The sequence below is a fragment of the Gorilla gorilla genome, chromosome 1 (assembly GCF_029281585.2).
Source record: "Gorilla gorilla gorilla isolate KB3781 chromosome 1, NHGRI_mGorGor1-v2.1_pri, whole genome shotgun sequence".
NCBI classification, from domain to species: Eukaryota; Metazoa; Chordata; class Mammalia; order Primates; family Hominidae; genus Gorilla; species Gorilla gorilla.
Genome location: NC_073224.2, coordinates 191,442,158 through 191,459,037, shown reverse-complemented (window position 1 = coordinate 191,459,037; position 16,880 = coordinate 191,442,158). Strand labels below are relative to the sequence as shown.

General features: G+C 42.3%; 1 protein-coding gene across 2 annotated transcripts in view; it reads right to left on the bottom strand.

Annotated features, from left to right (window-relative positions):
* Positions 1-7,542: 7,542 nt before the first annotated feature.
* LOC101147269 (AGBL carboxypeptidase 4) overlaps positions 7,543-16,880 on the bottom strand; it is a 1,515,476-nt gene continuing 1,506,138 nt past the window's right edge. Inside the window, exon 13 of one of the 2 annotated variants that reach the window (XM_055348250.2) lies at positions 7,543-7,760. In XM_055348250.2, the coding sequence (XP_055204225.1) occupies positions 7,649-7,760 (112 nt within the window). In that variant the 3' untranslated portion in view covers positions 7,543-7,648. The remainder of the gene's footprint in view (positions 7,761-16,880) is intronic. The other variant, XM_055348264.2, reaches the window with a different exon arrangement.

Here is a 16,880-nt window from a genome sequence, read left to right as displayed (position 1 = left end):
GCATAACCTCTACCCCAAGTTATTATTTTACCTATTTCCCAACTTTTTGTTATTGGATCTCTCCACCAAATCAGTTTTTCTGTTTCTGTCTTTGCAGCTAGTTTTTGTAGATGCTGTTCAGCTGCTGATAACTTCTGGCCTTTGGGCAGGCTCAGAAAATTTAAAGTTAATAATGCTAGATTTAGTTGTATCTGTGGTGTTCCATATTCTCTGTCTTTCCCTTTCTGCTTTTGCAACTGCTGTTTTAGGGAGCGATTCATTCTTTCCACTATGGCTTGTCCTTGAGAATTGTATGGGATACCAGTAATGTGTTTAATATTCCCCATAGAGAAAAATGTGGCTAGAGCTTGGTTAGTATAGCCTGCAGCATTATCTGTTGTAATAGAAGCCAGAATGCCCATCACCACAAAACACTGCAAAAGGTGACGTTTAACACAGGCAGAAGACTCTCCTGATTGGCATGTAGCCCAGACACAGTGAGAAAAGGTGTCCACACATACATGTACATAAGCTAGTCTCCCAAATGAGGGAACATGTGTGACATCCATTTGCCAAAGAGAGTTAGGTTCCAGTCCTCGAGGATTAAATCCTCCTGTAAAAGATGAAGAATGTACCATTTGGCAAGTTGGGCATCACTAGATAATAGCTTTAGCTTCTTTCCAGGTAATGCTGTATCTGCATTGGATACCAGAGGCATTAACATGGGTTGAATTGTGAAAGTGTCTAGCATTAGATATTGCATTAGCAATTAGGTGATCAGCCATTTGATTTCCTTCAGTCAAAGGTCCTGGAAGAGGAGTATGAGCCCTAATGTGAGTGATGTAAAAAGAGTGCATTCTACTTCTAACTACTGTTTGCAACTAGGTAAATAAAGTCATAAGTTGTTCATCTGTATGAAATCATAACTGAGCATTTTCAATTGACTGTGTGGAATGAACCACATATGAAGAATTAGAAATCATATTAATAGGCATATCAAAAGCAGTCAATCCCTCAATTACAGCTACAAGCTGCACTTTTTGAGCTGAGAGTGTCTGGAAAACTTTACCTTTCGATCCAAAATAAGAAGCTTTACCATTACTAGACCCATCTGTAAAAACATTCTCAGCACCTTCAATTGGTTTAAATTTAGTAATTTTGGGGAGAATCCAATTAGTTAATTTCAAAAACTGAAACAGCTTCATTTTAGGAAAATGATTATCAAGACTACCCACAAAGTCAGCTAAATGGGTTTGCCAAGTAAGACTATTTACAAAACTTGCTGTATTTGTGCCTTCGTGAGAGGGACAATAATTTTTCCAGGATCATATCCATGTTATTTAACAATCCAAGTTCTCCCAATCCCTATCATAATAGCGATTTGATCTAAATGAGTTAGAGTCCATTAATTAGTATGTGGAAGAAAAAGCCACTCTATTAAGTCCTGTTCTTGGACAATAACACCAGTAGGTGAATGCTGAGTTGAAAAAATCTGCAAATCTAGAGTCTTCTCTGGATCTATTCTATTTATTCAAGCTTTATGGACTTGCTTCTCAATCACTTGTAACTCTGCCTCAGCCTCCTTTGTTAATTGCCAAGGGCTAGTGACACTAGGATTTCCTCTAAGGATAGAAAACAGATTACTCATGGCATAGGTAGGAATGTCTAGAGCAGGTCGTATCCAATTAATATCCCCTAGTAATTTTTGAAAGTCATTTAATGTTTTTAGTTGATCCCTACATATGGTTACTTTCTGTGGCACAATGGTAGTGTCATTTACTAAGTTCCCCAAGTAGGAGTAAGGACTAGTAGTCTGAATTTTGTCAGGAGCTATAATTAAACCAGCACGAGAAATCAAATTTTACAAGTGATCATAACATTAGAGTAATATTTCTCGAGTGGGGGCAGCACAAAGTATATCATCCATATAGTGAATAATGTGACACTGAAAATTTTCTACGAGTAGGTTCAATTGCTTGCCCCACATACATCTGGCAAATTATGGGACTGTTTAACATGCCCTGTGGCAACACTTTCCAATGATAACGCTTAGCAGGCTGCAGGTTGTTTACTGCAGGAATTGTAAATGCAAACCATTCACAGTCTTGCTCAGCTAAAGGGATAGTAAAGAAACAGTCTTTTAAATCTATGACTATTAAAGGCCAATTTTTTGGAATTATAGCAGGAGAAGGCAATCCTGGCTGTAATGCTCCCATAGGTTGTATAACTGAATTGATGGCTCTTAAGTCAGTTAACATTCTCCATTTACCTGATTTTTTCTTAACGAAAACTGGAGAATGCCAAGGGGAAAATGTTGGAGCTATGTGCCCATTTTCTAATTGTTCAGTAACTAATTTCTCTAAAGCGTCCAGTTTCTCTTTACTTAGCAGCCATTGTTCTATCCAAATTGGCTTATCTGTTAACCATTTTAAAGGTGTAGGTTCTGGAGGCTTAACAACAGCTGCCATCAAAAATTATATCCTAATCTTTGGCAGGAACTTTGTCTTTCCACTTGAAGTGGTTCTTTCAAACCTTGCAAATTTTTTTCTAGTCCCATACCAGGGACATATCTCATTTCATGCATCATATGTTGACTTTGAGGGCTATATAATTGTTCTGGAATTAGAACTTGTGCTCCCATTGTTGTAATAAATCTCTTCCCCATAAATTTATAGGTACAGAAATTATAATTGGTTGAATAGTCTCAGATTGTCCGTCGGGCCCTTCATAATGCAAAATATAACTACTTTGATATACTTCAGAGGCTTTACCAACTCCAACTACGTTAAATTGAGTGGGTTGAACTGGCCACACGGATGGCCAGTGCTGTAGAGAAATGAGTGAAATGTCCGCTCCTGTATCTCCCAAACCTTTAAATTTCTTTTCCTGAATAGTTATTTCACAGGTAGGGCGTTTGTCAGTAATTTGATTTACCCAAGAAGCTGCTTTGCCTTGTTTATTTGTGCTTCCAAATCCTCCTGTTCATTTAATTCCACTTTTTCCCATTCCCACATACGGCACAATCAGGAGCTATGCTATGCACTCTCCTGGCTCTGCTTTCCAGGGAACAGAAGCAGATATGACAATTTGAATTTCCCCATTGTAATCTGAATCAATGACTCCTGTATGTATTTGTACGCCTTTTAAACTTAAACTAGACTTTCCTAAAAGTAATCCTATTGTCCCCACTGGCAAGAGTCCACAGACTCCTGTTGGGACCGTTTGCAAGGGTCCCCCAGGCAGAAGGCTCACAGCTTTTGTGCAGCATAAATCTACCGTGGCACTACTGGCTGTGGTGGGGGACAGACATTGTACAGGGGTGAGGGAATGGCCTGAGCTGGAAATGCCCCAGTTTAGAATGGGGCCCGGGACAGGCCCCTCATGGCATTTCCCAGAATCAGGTTCCCTTCTTTATCAAACTTAGAGTGACACTGATTAGCCCAATGTTTTCCTTTTTTACATTTTGGACATATTTCAGGCTCAACAGTTTTCTTTTTTCCCCTATCTGGCGGCCTGACTCGCTGATTTTTTTCTACATTTTTTTTTTTTTTTTTTTTTTTTTTAGTATGACCATGCTTCCCACAGTTAAAACAAGCTCCAGGAAATGGAGTATTTCCTTTATCCACTCTCAGTCCTGACATTGCCTGTGCCAACAAAGTAGCTTTATGCAGATTACCTCCAATACCATCACAGGCCTTGATATAATCAACTAAATGTGCTTTCCCTCTGATAGGTTGCAGAGCAGCCTGGCAATCGGGATTAGCATTGTCAAAAGCTAATAACTGCAACACTATATCCTGAGCAGCTGAATCTGGAATCATCTTTTTAAGAGACTCCTGTAAGTGAGCTATAAAATCAATGTATGTTTCTCTTGGTCCCTGTTTTATAGCACTAAAGGAAGGGTATTGCTCCCCACCTGAAGTGATTTTTTCCCAAGCTCTAATGCACACTCCTCTAAGCTGTTCTATGGCATCATCCTGCATGACCGGTTGTGCATCTAAACCAGCTCAGCCGCCAACCCCCGAAAGTTGGTCTGCAGTTATATTAATTTGAGGTTGGGCCTGGGCATTGCGAGCAGCCCGAATGGAAGCTTCATCTGCCCACCAAGTTTTAAATTGTAAGAACTGAGCAGGAGTTACACAAGCTCAAGTAAGAGCATCCCAGTCAGTAGGAATCATCTGACTGGAAACAGCAACATTCTTTAACAGTCCCATTACAAAAGGAGAACCTGGTCCATATTGATTAATAGCTTGTTTAAATTCTTTGAGTAATTTAAAAGGAAAAGGCTCAAATGTAGCTGTAATATTTCCCTGTTGATCTGGGGGATGTATTCTAACAGGGAACTGCCTAGCCTTTAAATCACCTTCTCGTCTAGCTTGCTGAATTCCTGCCTGAATAGAACTAAGAGCGATTGCTCGAGGCGCTGCTCGAACAGTCACTGGGGCAACTACTTTTTGCCCAGTGTCCTCCAGAAAAGAATGATCTGGAGGGTCTTTTCCTTTAAAATAATAATGAGGGGGTGCAGAAGAGTAGGGATGAACCTCTCCCTCCTTTGCTGCTTTAGCTTTAGCTGGTAAATAAACCTGTAACCTCTTCTGTTCTTCGCTATACTCTTCTTCCTCCTCATCATCAGTGTGAAAAAGTTCCAAGGTGAAATGAACCAGACCCCACACTTGTCCCATTGTTACCCTGATGCTTTCAAACTCCCCTTCTTACTCACCATGGGGATTGCTTTAAGAGTACTCGGGTGTCCTCCAGCTTAGCTCCATGTTTTCCAACCGTTGCTCTGGCGACACTTCGACCTGGATTCGAGCCCCCACGATGGACGCTACTTGCCAAGACCAGCTCTGTTGGGGAGACCCTAACCCAGTGGTGCTAGAGGAATTAAAGACACACACACAGAAATATAGAGGTGTGAAGTGGGAAATCAGGGGTCTCACAGACTTTGGAGCTGACAGCCCCAAACAGAGATTTACCCACATATTTATTAACAGCAAACCAGTCATTAGCATTGTTTCCATAGATATTAAATTAACTAAAAGTATCCCTTATGGGAAACGAAGGGATGGGCCAAATTAAAGGAATAGGTTGGGCTGGTTAACTGCAGCAGGAGCATGTCCTTAAGGCACAGATCGCTCATGCTATTGTTTGTGGCTTAAGAATGCCTTTAAGTGGTTTTCCACCCTGGGCAGGCCAGGTGTTGCTTGCCCTCATTCCCGTAAACCTACAACCTTTCAGAGTGGGTGTTAGGGCCATTATGAACATGTTACAGTGCTGCAGAGATTTTGTTTATGGCCAGTTTAGGGGTCAGTTTATGGACAGATTTTGGGGGACCTGCTCCCAACACAAAAATGAAAAATGGCCTAAATATCCAACAAAAGGGAAATGGGTAAACAAATTATGTTTTAGCCATATAATATAATATTAATCAGTAAAAATTAATTTTTTCAAAGAATATTCGATGGCATGGAGAAATGTACATGAGAATTCTACATTACACAATTCAGCTGGGGACCCCAATGACCAAAAGTATCTAAAACTGTAAATATACAATTACTTCAATATTGTTAAAAATATACTAAAAATATATAAAAATTTATCTCTTTTGGTGGTGATGGGTTATTTTCTTTATGCTTTTTCCTATTTTTCAAATTTCAAAAGTTTCCAAATAAATAGCATTAAGTTTATAATAAAAAAGGAAATGTTACTTGTAGAAATTGGTCTTCAAGATTTTAACTATAATTTAAAAAAGGTATCTAAAAACAAAATATACATAAAATCTCAAATATTTTGTTTTTATTTTCCTTTTTCCTGGTCAATTGCACTAATTGTTGAAAGGAAATTCAGCTTTCATGCAATATCAGAGTTGATAGTAAGCAAGGGCAAGGCTTTGCAAAGTTTTAGGAGTGTCTAAATCTGAGGTTCTTTGAGTCCCACCTTCAGGCTTCTGGCCTTCCTGGGAGCTTCTTTTTTCTGATCCCAGTTCAGCTACTCCTCTGGCTCCCATTTGTAGTGTTGATTCCAAGCTGGAGCGCCAGGTCAGACCACGTCAGTCAATAGGCCCAGCACTGATAGGTCCTTGACCCGGGTCACTTGATCCAATCCTAGATTCATTTCTTCTGAGGGCTTCTTGACTTACCTGCCCATGCCCCATGTTGATTACCCTATACATCAAAGTCCATCTGCATCCAACCTCTTCCAACCTCCATTCACCAACCCCCATTTGTACACAGAAATGGTTCTTACAAAGGAGAAAGTTCATCTGCACATCCATATGCCCATCCATCCATCTATCCATTACTTCCCTCAGCAAATAATCACTGGGTACTTAACTCTGTGCAGGCACTATGCTGGATTATTGGGATGGAGAGTTGACTCCGACACTGTTTCTACCAAATTTCCCAGCCATGGAATAGAAAAGACAAGGCACTCATGCTCACTGACCTTTCCAAGCCCAAGCCAAAAAATGAGAAGTGGCCTAAATATCCAAAAAAAGGGAAATGGGTAGCCAAATTATGTTTTATCTGTAAAACTCACGTAGAGCAGACACTTGTGCTGCCTGCCCCCCACATCTCAGCCCACCTGACTTGTGCTGCCTGCCCCACATCTCAGCCCACTGACTTAGTGCAGTGCGATGGACAGTTCCATGCACCTGGTCTGCATCCCTCATCAAGTGGATCTCAGCTGCCTCAGGGATCAGCCTTGCAGAAGAGCAAGGGGGAATTCACACCCAAAGGGGCAATCCTCAACTCTGAGGAGAGTCTTTAAATCATTGCTTAGAAAGTCCTGAGACGGATTGAGGCCCCTTTCCCCTTAGTGATAATTAGCTCTTTAACACACCCTTCCTGTTTTTTCTCTCTGTTGGTCTCTCTTTTGCCTCTCCATTACCTCTGCTTCTTGGTATCACCTGGCATATAAACTACTCACTGTCAGTTCCTTGTTGCAGTCTCTGCTTTTGGAAGAACCCAAACTAAGATACCATGGTAAACCTTACTAAGGAATGAATGAATGCTGATATTATAGTGAGAAGAGACAAGACACTCTTGGAGGTGGACAAATGACCACCTGATGTTGATAAAGACCCTGTTACATTATTAGTCAGTTATAATGAGGGGCCACATTACCCATTTATAATGTATGTCAGGGTGTTGGTTTGACTGACTTAGAAATACCAAGCATAAGAGTAATGTGGATGTGACTGAGAACAATACCTACCCTCTGTGGGACACTTCCATTTGGTCTTTATTTATATCTTCTCATCATCCACCCTTCACAACCTTCCTGTAACCCAGACATTAATTAGTCTCATTTTTAAAGTGAGTAAACAGGTTCACAAGGATGGCTCAAGGCCACATCGTGGCAGAGCAGGACTCTAAGTTTGATCTGTCAGACATCAGATTCCAGACTCTTGTGCCCACATCTCTGCATGAGTCTATTACAACATCCAGTCAGAAGCCCAATTCTCCAGCTGCTCGACAAGCAACTTATAATGCACACCCTTGAAATCAGGATATGCTGTCTCACAAGGTCTAGGTCAGCCATAGCAGGCCTGTGCAGGGAAGCATAGTAAATAAGACACGGTCTATTTATTACTCACTGTTAACCAACACTTAAGATAAAACATTGCTTTATTTATTCTCTTTGGCAGCTCAACTGTGCTCCACGGTGCCTATTGCACGGTGATGTTAATTAGGTCCTCAGTACTGCATCTCTTGTATGCAAGGTTCGTGGTGTCACCAGCTCGTCTCACCTCTCCAGAGGTCTCTGGTTCAGCATCAAGTCTGAGGACAGAAAGAATCTTTGGAAGGCAGGAATCACCACCAGAGTTGCTGAACTAAGTATGAAACTTCACTACCATACAAAAATTAGCTGGGCATGGTGGAGTGCACGTGTAATCCCAGCTACTCAGGAGGCTGAGGCAGAAGAATCGCTTGAACCTGGGAGACAGAGGTTGCAGTGAGCCGAGATCGTGCCACTGCGCTCCAGCCTGGGCGACAGGGCAAGACTCCATCTCAAAAAAAAAAAAAAAAAAAAAGAAAGAAACTTCACTACCTAGTCCTCATTAGGGTTTAGCAACCTAACATGCATACTGGGGTCAGTGTGAGATCATTTTTAGGGTAGGCAAGTGGGTTGAAGGGGGTGTTCCTAGAGACCCAAAATGGCAGAACTGGAGGGGCCCTTAGTGATCACCTACTTAACAGATTCCATTTTGTAGATGGGAAAACTGAGGCTTAGAGAGGGAGAGTGACTTTTCTAAAGTTATATAAATGCTGGGAACATATTGCAATTAGATTCCAGGTCTCTCTGCTTCCAGTTAAGCCTCCTTCTAATGGATCATTTCTAGGCCTTTGTCCCTGCTCCTGATGTCCTCACTTGTCCCCATCCCCTTCCTATTGTATGGCTACAGAATGGATGCATGCAAAGTACTGCCTCTAGTAGGAACTCAGAGAATGTGAGTTCTTTCTCCCCACTACATTCACTTTCTCTGAAATTCCTCAAAGTAATCCTGTGATTTAGAAACAGCAATCATTCTTAATTCCATTCTGTGGGTGAGGAAGTTGAGGTTCAAAGAGGGGAAATGACAGCAGCTGAATTAGGCTTAAATCCAGGCTCTGGGTTAGTGCTCTTTCAACCAAACCACATGGCCTCCCTAAGGATAAATGAATAAAAGAAAGAATGAATATTTAACTTAGAAAAGAATGAATTAAGGCATGTATGACAAACAGGCTTAATGTTTGAAAGTCCCACCCCATGTATTTGCTTTTCAGTAAAGGCAAAGTCTCAAGCTCCGTGGAGCTGCTCTTTAGGCCAGAGCAATGAAGTACAGTCATGCATTGCTTAATGACAGGGATACGTTCTGAGAAATGCATTGTTAGGTGATTTCATCATTGTGTGAACATCATAGAATGTACTTACACAAATCTAGATGGTGTGGCCTGCTATACACCTAGGCTACATGGTACAGCCTACGGCTCCTAGGCTACAAACCCGTCAAGTATGTTATTCTACTGAATGCTGTAGGCAATTATAACACAATGCTTGCATTTGTGTATCTAAAAAAATCTAAACATAGAAAAGGTAAAATAAAAATATAGTATTATAATCTTATGGGACCACTGTCATTCAGGTAGTCTATCATTGACTGAAACATTGTGAGGTGATGTGTGACTGTATTTCACAGCTGTGTGCCCTTCACTTTTGACCACCACCTGGTATTGGACCTATTTTAGAGCAGGCCCTCAGTGAGTGCTTCTGAAATTGAACAGAAACAACCCCCCTGGAATCATGGAATTTCAGCTCCAGGAGCACTTTGGAGAGGTATTAGGGGTATTAAGGAGAACTACCTCTCACTTCTTCATAACACCACACAAGCAATGTTTTTCAACCTTTAGTCAAGGCTGATCTGAAGAGAGAAAAAAAAAAGAGAAAGACAGGAACACAAAGCTGAAATACAGAAAAGACACCTAAACACAAGATCACCTGGAGACAGAGTCTGAAAAGGGGGCTTTTGGTGAGCTCTCCACCCCAGAGGGACTGGCTTGGCTGAATCAGCCAGGATCAGCCTTCACTGGGACTGGGAAAGAGGAGAGGTGGCCCTGACATTGTGCTGAGCACAGTCCCTGGGAGGCTGGGGCAGAGGGGTGATCCATTAATATGGATGAAATGTCAAGAAAGTAGACAGAATTTCAAACAGCAGCTTAACCCAGGACCTCTGACTATGAGTAGATGTAAAAAAATCTGCTTAGATTTGACAATGATCTGTCATCTAATATTCAGTAAAAACATTCACAACTGAACAAACTTATGCATTTTCACACACAAATATAAAGAAGTTATTCACATAAGATGTTCACATAATGGTAGCACACACACACACATACACTCAAATACATCATAGTCAATTTATCTCTTTTACCTGTCGTAGTCTCTCCCCAGCTTTCTCCTTTTTTTTGTTTTTTTTTCCCTATGGATACTATTAGCCTAAAGTCTCACAACTTCCTATATGGGCCTATAAGCTAGGTTTGCTCCACTTTATCCAGAAGTTTCAGGGTTGCTTTTATTTGTGAGCTTCTGGAGGCAGAGAGAAAAGGAGGGGTGTCAGCATCACCAAAATGTTCTGCTTGGAGCAGGCATCCTCAGTCTCATTTTCACCACCAGCAGCAGCAGCAACAGCCACAAATTCTCTGTGAATGGCTTCTCTGTCTCTGGCCTTATGCTAAGGCTCTGGGGCCCCAGAAATGAGTAAGACTGTTTTTGGCCCTCTCTAAACATCTCAGTCCAAGAAAATGGAAAGTTCAATTGGTAAGAGAGCTGATACACAATAAAAGTGAAATACCAAAGCCATTACCAAGTGTCAAATGAAATGACAGTGGTTCCCTAGAAGCTCAGGGCCAGTGCACCAGGAAAGACTTCCTGAAGGAGGGGTCTTGTAGAATCAGTAAAAATCAGGGCAGCAGAGAGGAATGGGGAGGTGCCTAGCAAACACAGATGCTTCATTATTTGTGTTGGATAAATTAGTGATGAGACACTTTAGGTTAAAAGCATGGATGAAGTAGGGAACTTTATGAGGTCTCAGAAGAAAGAAAATATTGGAAAATGTTTTTCAAAATACCGTACTTTCCCATTTATCTTCTCAGTTGATCCTCACGATTCTCTTTTTCTTTTATTTTCTGCTGAGGAGTATGTCAGTTGAAGATTATGTCCCCATACCAAACAGTAAGAAACTGAAACCAGTTGAAGCTCTGGGGTTACTCCATCCAGGACAGGAGACTTACTTAATGTCTAATACAGCCAGGCAGTATCAGAGCTGGGAGCAGAACCCAGTTTCCTAACGGCTACATCTTTAAATCCATTTGACTTGACAATTTGAGTTCTGGGAGTTGAGGATAGAATGTGGCTTGGGTTAGAGGAAGAGGAAGACTTTGGGATATTTCCTGGGAAAACTCCCTCTAGTTAGTGACATAGCACCCTCTTTATAACACAGAAGTATGGGAGAGGTGGGTTAATAGAAGGAGCTGGGCGTCCTTTGCACCACTCCATCCTAATATCCTGGCAAAGCACCTCGCTTGTTGTTATAATTCTGAGGGTAGCACCAATCCTGCCTGTTAAGACAATCATTTCACAGCAGTTGTTTCAAAGGAAGAGACTCAGGCATGCAGGACATATGGGGACATCCAGTTGCAAAGGAGACCGCCTAAAGCAAGACTCAGGGGAATCAGGCAAAATGAGGTCATGCACAGGAACAAACATAAACCAGTGAGCTCCCTGAGGTGGAGGCTTTTTATAACCAGCATTAAATATTTATTGTACTGTCAGTCTTAGGACTGTACACAAAAAGGAGGAGGGGAAAACGAAAAGAACACAAGCATTAGAGTCTGATGATTCCTAGGCTCCTCCACTTACAACAAGCTGCACAACTTTGGTCAGATTCCTTAGTCTCCCTAAGCTTCTGTGTCTTTAGCAGGGAAATGAGGAGAATAATGCCTACTTCATAGGGGTGTTGTGAGGATTGTATCAGATCGTGGAAGACAAAGCAATCAGTACAGGGCCTGGAGCCAAGTAAGCACTCAGTCAGGGCAGAACAGCAGTAACAGTAGCAGCTGCAGCGGCAGGAGGAGGAGGAGGAGTAGATTAGTAGTAGCAGCAGTAGTAGCAGCAATATCCACAATAGTAGTGGTAGCAGCAGCGGTAGTAGCATTAGATTAGCAGTACCAGCAATAGCAGCAGTAACAGTAGTAGAAGCAGCAGCAGTGGAGTAGTAATGGGAATAATAGTAGAAGTAGATTAGTAATAGAAGCAGCAGTAGCAGTAATAGCAACAGCAATGTTTTTACTAGTAGTAATAGCAACAGCAGAAGTAGTAGTTATAACCACACCAGCAACAATTGTTATGATGTTTATTGTTATAGAAAAAAAGGATCTAATTGCCTTGGGCTGTGAAAAAGAATTTAGCTTTCAGGAAACTGTTGGAGGATTAAGTAAATCTGTCTCCTCCATCTCTCCATGGACCCTGGGGCCATGAAGATCATCCAGAACCGCTGACTCTAAGTCTAAAACACTCTACCATACTATGCTGCCTTTAATGCTGAGTTGGAGCTTAATTCTGTAGGTAAAGGAAGCCATAGAGGAAATCTGAGCTGTGGAATGTCTCAGAGAGGTTGAGGCTTTGGGAAGATAAAGCCATAATTAGGATTCAGTTATCAGGGTGAGGTCAGGATAGAATTTTGGATTTGAGATTTCATTCATTCTTTCTTTTATTCTGCTATAGTTACTGAGTACCTCTGACCTGTCTGGAACCATTAGGTTCTATGGGAGGTGTGAAGACAAATAAAACCTGAACTTTGCCCCCAAAGACATTAAATGATAGTGGGGGAGGTGACAATCAGCTGAGTGAAATAATTAATAAACAGGCCTGGCGCAACAGCTCACGCCTGTAATCCCAGCACTTTGGGAAGCCCAGGGTGGGTGGATCACGAGGTCAGGAGATCAAGACAATCCTGGCCAACATGGTGAAACCCCGTCTCTACTAAAAAAAATACAAAAATTAACTAGGCGTGTTGGTGAGTGCCTGTAGTCCCAGCTGAGTAGTCCTGTACTCAGGACGCTGAGGCAGGAGAATTGCTTGAACCCGGGAGGCAGAGATTGCAGTGAGCTGAGATCGTGCCACTGTACTCCAGCCTAGTGACAGCAAGACTCCATCTCCAAAAAAAAAAAAATTGATAAACAGATGAATAAGCAAAGTGTTAGGGCAACCGAGAAAAGAAAGCAATTAATGACAACTGCTAAGACTGGGAGGATATCATGAAGTTGGGACACATGAGCTAAGTCTTGAATGATGAGAAGGATTTTCTTAGTTAAGAGGAATAGAGATGTTGGCTGGAAATTAGAGAGAACAAGCAGGAATAACCAGTGGGATTTGGCAATTGAACAGAAATGGGGCGTGAAAGACACAAAAGTCGGATGATATCCAGGCTCCTGGCTTAGACAGTTAATTTGAAAGAAGTACCATAAAATGGGGTCATGTTTTATGGAGCTCCTGGAAGCTTCTAAGCAGGGAATGGGTTAACAGGAGAGCATCTGGAGACAGGGAGGCCATTCCAGCAATCCAGGTAGGAAATAATGGTGGGAGTGGCTAGGAGGGAAAGCATGGAAAGGATAGAGGGAGGGAAATGCACAACAAACCTGCCAATAGGCATTATTGTCCCATTTTAGAGATGGGGCAAGTAAACTGCTCTAAATGATTTATAAGATTATTAGCAAGTGGTGGAGCTGAAATTAAAATTCAGGTCTATCTGACTCGGAGTCACTCCATAATACTACTTGAAGGCAGACACACCAAAGAGGCAGAAGCGATGGGACGTGGTGGTTGGTCAGCTGTGTGGGGAGAAAGACATAAAGGAGTTAAGGCAAGGGCAGCGCTTCCAACCTGAGCAATTAGATGGAAAAAGAGAATATTAACCAAGGCAGCTGATGCCAGGGAGAGAAGCAGATTTGGACTTAAGATTGACATGGGGTCAGCTAAAAATAGATCCCAGGTCTTTAGGGGAACAAGTAAATTTTAAGCACTAAGGAGCTATAATAGGCATCATTGGGATGACTTCCTGACTTGTTCGGGCTTAGTGTTGAGGTCTGGGGCTGAAACGAGAGACAGAGAGGTGTGGTAGAGTTGTGTTTGTATCCAGGGTCCACATCCTGTCCTAGTTACTTACTGGCTGTGGACCATGGGCATGAGATTAATCACACTAATCTGAATTTCTTCATCTGCAAAGTTGAGAAAATAAGCCCTGACCAGCACACCACCTGAATTTGGTGTATGAAGACAGACATGTGAGTGCCTTGAGGAAGTCCTGAGTTTCAGCTGGCAAAGCAGATCTGTATGATTACTTCATAAAGATGATCCCTGAGATGTTGCATGCCAATCAAAGTAACATAAAAAAAGTTTTGTATGTATCCTGGTAAGATTTGTTTGCTATGATTTTGACAAAACATGGTATCTTGTAGAATCTATTTCCCCGTTCTCTTTTTAGTCTAGTTATTTCAGCCTCACATGAGGTTGGGTGAATATCATGTTCAACACTGTCTTCCCATTTGTTCAGAGTCCCAACTTCCAAAGCCTCTTTCCCCTCCCTCAAGGGTTCAGGGTTTTTGGGTGACCTCACTCTCACCATACCCACTATTTATTCATTCCACACTCAGTGAGCACAGACTCTGCTACGTAATCTGTGTTAAGTGCTAAGGCTACAGAGATGAATAAAACCTAGGTCCCTGGCTTGACACTGATCCCTCAGTGTGACTGCCTTTCTTCTGGACACTCCTCTCACTCTTGTCCTCTACTCAAGAAGCATTTGTACTTCTGTCTGTATGTCATCTGGGGAGAAGAAAAGCTTTGGCTCTAGAGAAGGGATTTCCAACTCTAGCAAGCAGATGAGAGGCAGAGCAGGGGTGAAGATGGCTTGAGAAAAGAGTTTTACTCAGTTCCAGGTATTTTATAGATGATGTTATTATATTCAATTCTCACCATAAATATAGGAAGTAGGTATTATTCAGTTCATTTTACAGATGAGGATCCCAAGACTTAAAGAGATTACGTTATTTGCCCAAAGCCATACAGCTTAACAGAAGAGCTGGGATTCACACTTAGGTTGGCCTGACTTTAAACTCGGGCTGTTCCTATTACGTTTTGTCTCCCCTCTTCTTTCTGGCCCTGATGCCCCTTTGGCTGAGCTCAGCCAAAAGGTACCGGACTTCTTTAGTGCTCAGAAGGCAGGAACTTAGAGGAAGAATTCCGAACAAGAAATGAGGGATATAGTAGGCTTATTTCGCATACCCCCGATGGAGGAAGTGATAGGGAACCAGAGCTAGATTATCTGCTTGGGGCCAGTAACCCAGAGAGTGTCACGATGGGCCCAACAACCCTGCTGAGATTCCAGGGGCCCTCTGCATGTCAAGGGATAAATGGGCCCCTTGCCTAAACTCTGCTCTCTGGAGGACTCTGGAGTGCCTAGAAGAAGGTCAGACAGGTGTGTGGGAATGAGAGATAGGAAGAAGGCAGGGCTTCAGCAGCAAGTGCTAAAAAGTCCTGAAATCATTACACATTTTTCCCAGCCTGTAAACTTAACGTGCTTTCTTCCCCTCTCCCTATCCCCCACTACCTCTAAATGATGCCATTGTTTACATGTTATTCTGCTTTAACCTGTTTCTTTTTTTGACCTGATTTTACCTGGAGACAAATGGATAAAGCCCAGCACAAAGTAGTGGAAGGGGAGCAGTGTTTGAATCCAGGTTCTCACTAGCCACATGAGTGTAAAAAAAAGGTGTTTACCTTTAGGGTTCTCATTTTTTCTCATCTTTGAAGTGTAGAAAATGATACTTACCTGATAGGACTGTTGGGAACATTGAATAAGGCAATGGATACAAAGGGATCTAGCACTACACCTGACACACAGTATATGTTCAATAAACATTTGGATGTATGAATCGATGCTGCACAAATGTTAATCAGCCTACACTTCCATAGTTGGCTCTGTTCTTACTATGTAGAAAAATGAGTTGGGTTCTCTAAGGCAGGTCTCAGGTGTGTCAGTTGAGTTACAGTGAAAGGATACTAGTTCTTTCTGTGTTTACCGCCCTGCCTCCATTTAAAAGGCAACAGAAAAAGCTTCTAGATAAAGGCTCACTGTTGGCTGCCGCAAAGCAAACATTATCACCAACCTCCTCTGCTGGGGGCTTAGCAACGAAGAAACTGGGTAACCTCCAGTTTGTCTGCTGCAGCTTGAGGGTAAACAGACTTTTAGTCCTGTCTCTGCACCTCTGAACTGATACAGAGCAAAACTAGCACTGCATCAGTATGGAGAGTTGTGTGAGAGCCAGGTTGAGACCTGTCATGATCCCTCTCCTTCTCACCCCTACTTTTTGCATAGTTGTCTGTCTCCTTGGGAATGCACAGAACACTGCTTTGGTGGCCAGCTCCACCCACCTGTGGCTCTAATCTGAGGCAGACCTGGCTGGACAAGAAGATAGGCTGGTGCGCCCCCTGCTGGAGCCAGGTGGGCTAGTAGCCTCTGGCTGGTTGTACACCTCTTGGTGCTGTCCTCCATCTCAGTGCTGAAAACCTTTCCCCTCTAGCTTGAGGTCATAGGTATAACCTTGTTCAAGAAAGCTAAGGAGAAGCTAAGCAGGCCAAGACCACACAAAGGGCTGCTGACAACCCCTGGGCTCTTGCTCAGTCCTTTTTTTCTGCTCTGCCAATATGGAAAAGCAGACAGTCATCTTGCAAACACACCCTCCTACAGGCTGCCTTATAGCCAGGTTTTTTTTTTTTTTTTCTCTCTCTCTCTCTCTCAAGGAATGGGAAATTTTATCAGAGTCCATATATGCTGTAATTCAGAGACAGTTAATATCACTGTGCCTAGCATTAAGTACAAACTATACTGTACACTCCATTTGCTGACATCCAGAAATGTAACATCCTGTCCCATGTCATTTCAGTCCAGAGAAATGACATGAGGTGATGCTTCGGAGCATTCAGCTTCCAACCCAGCATCCCCCTAGAGAGGGAGTCCCTTCTATTTCCTCCCAGACAGATGTTCATTCAGACTCTTCTTGCACACCTGTGGTGATGGGGAGTTCATGGTCTTCCAAAGGAGCCCATCCAGTGGTTGGCAATTCAATCCACTAGAAAGTTTTCCTCATCCTGAGCAGAAATCTGTCTTACTGAGATTCACTCCCTGGATTTGCTTATTACCTCTCCAAATCCAGGAGAGGTAATAAACTTGTTTGGCAGCACAGAACAAGTTTGCTTCTTTTGTCCAGTGATGTCTGTTTAGCTTTTTGGAGACTGTGATCTTTCTTTCCTATTCCCACTCCCTCTTATTATGTATGTATGTATGTATTTATTTATTT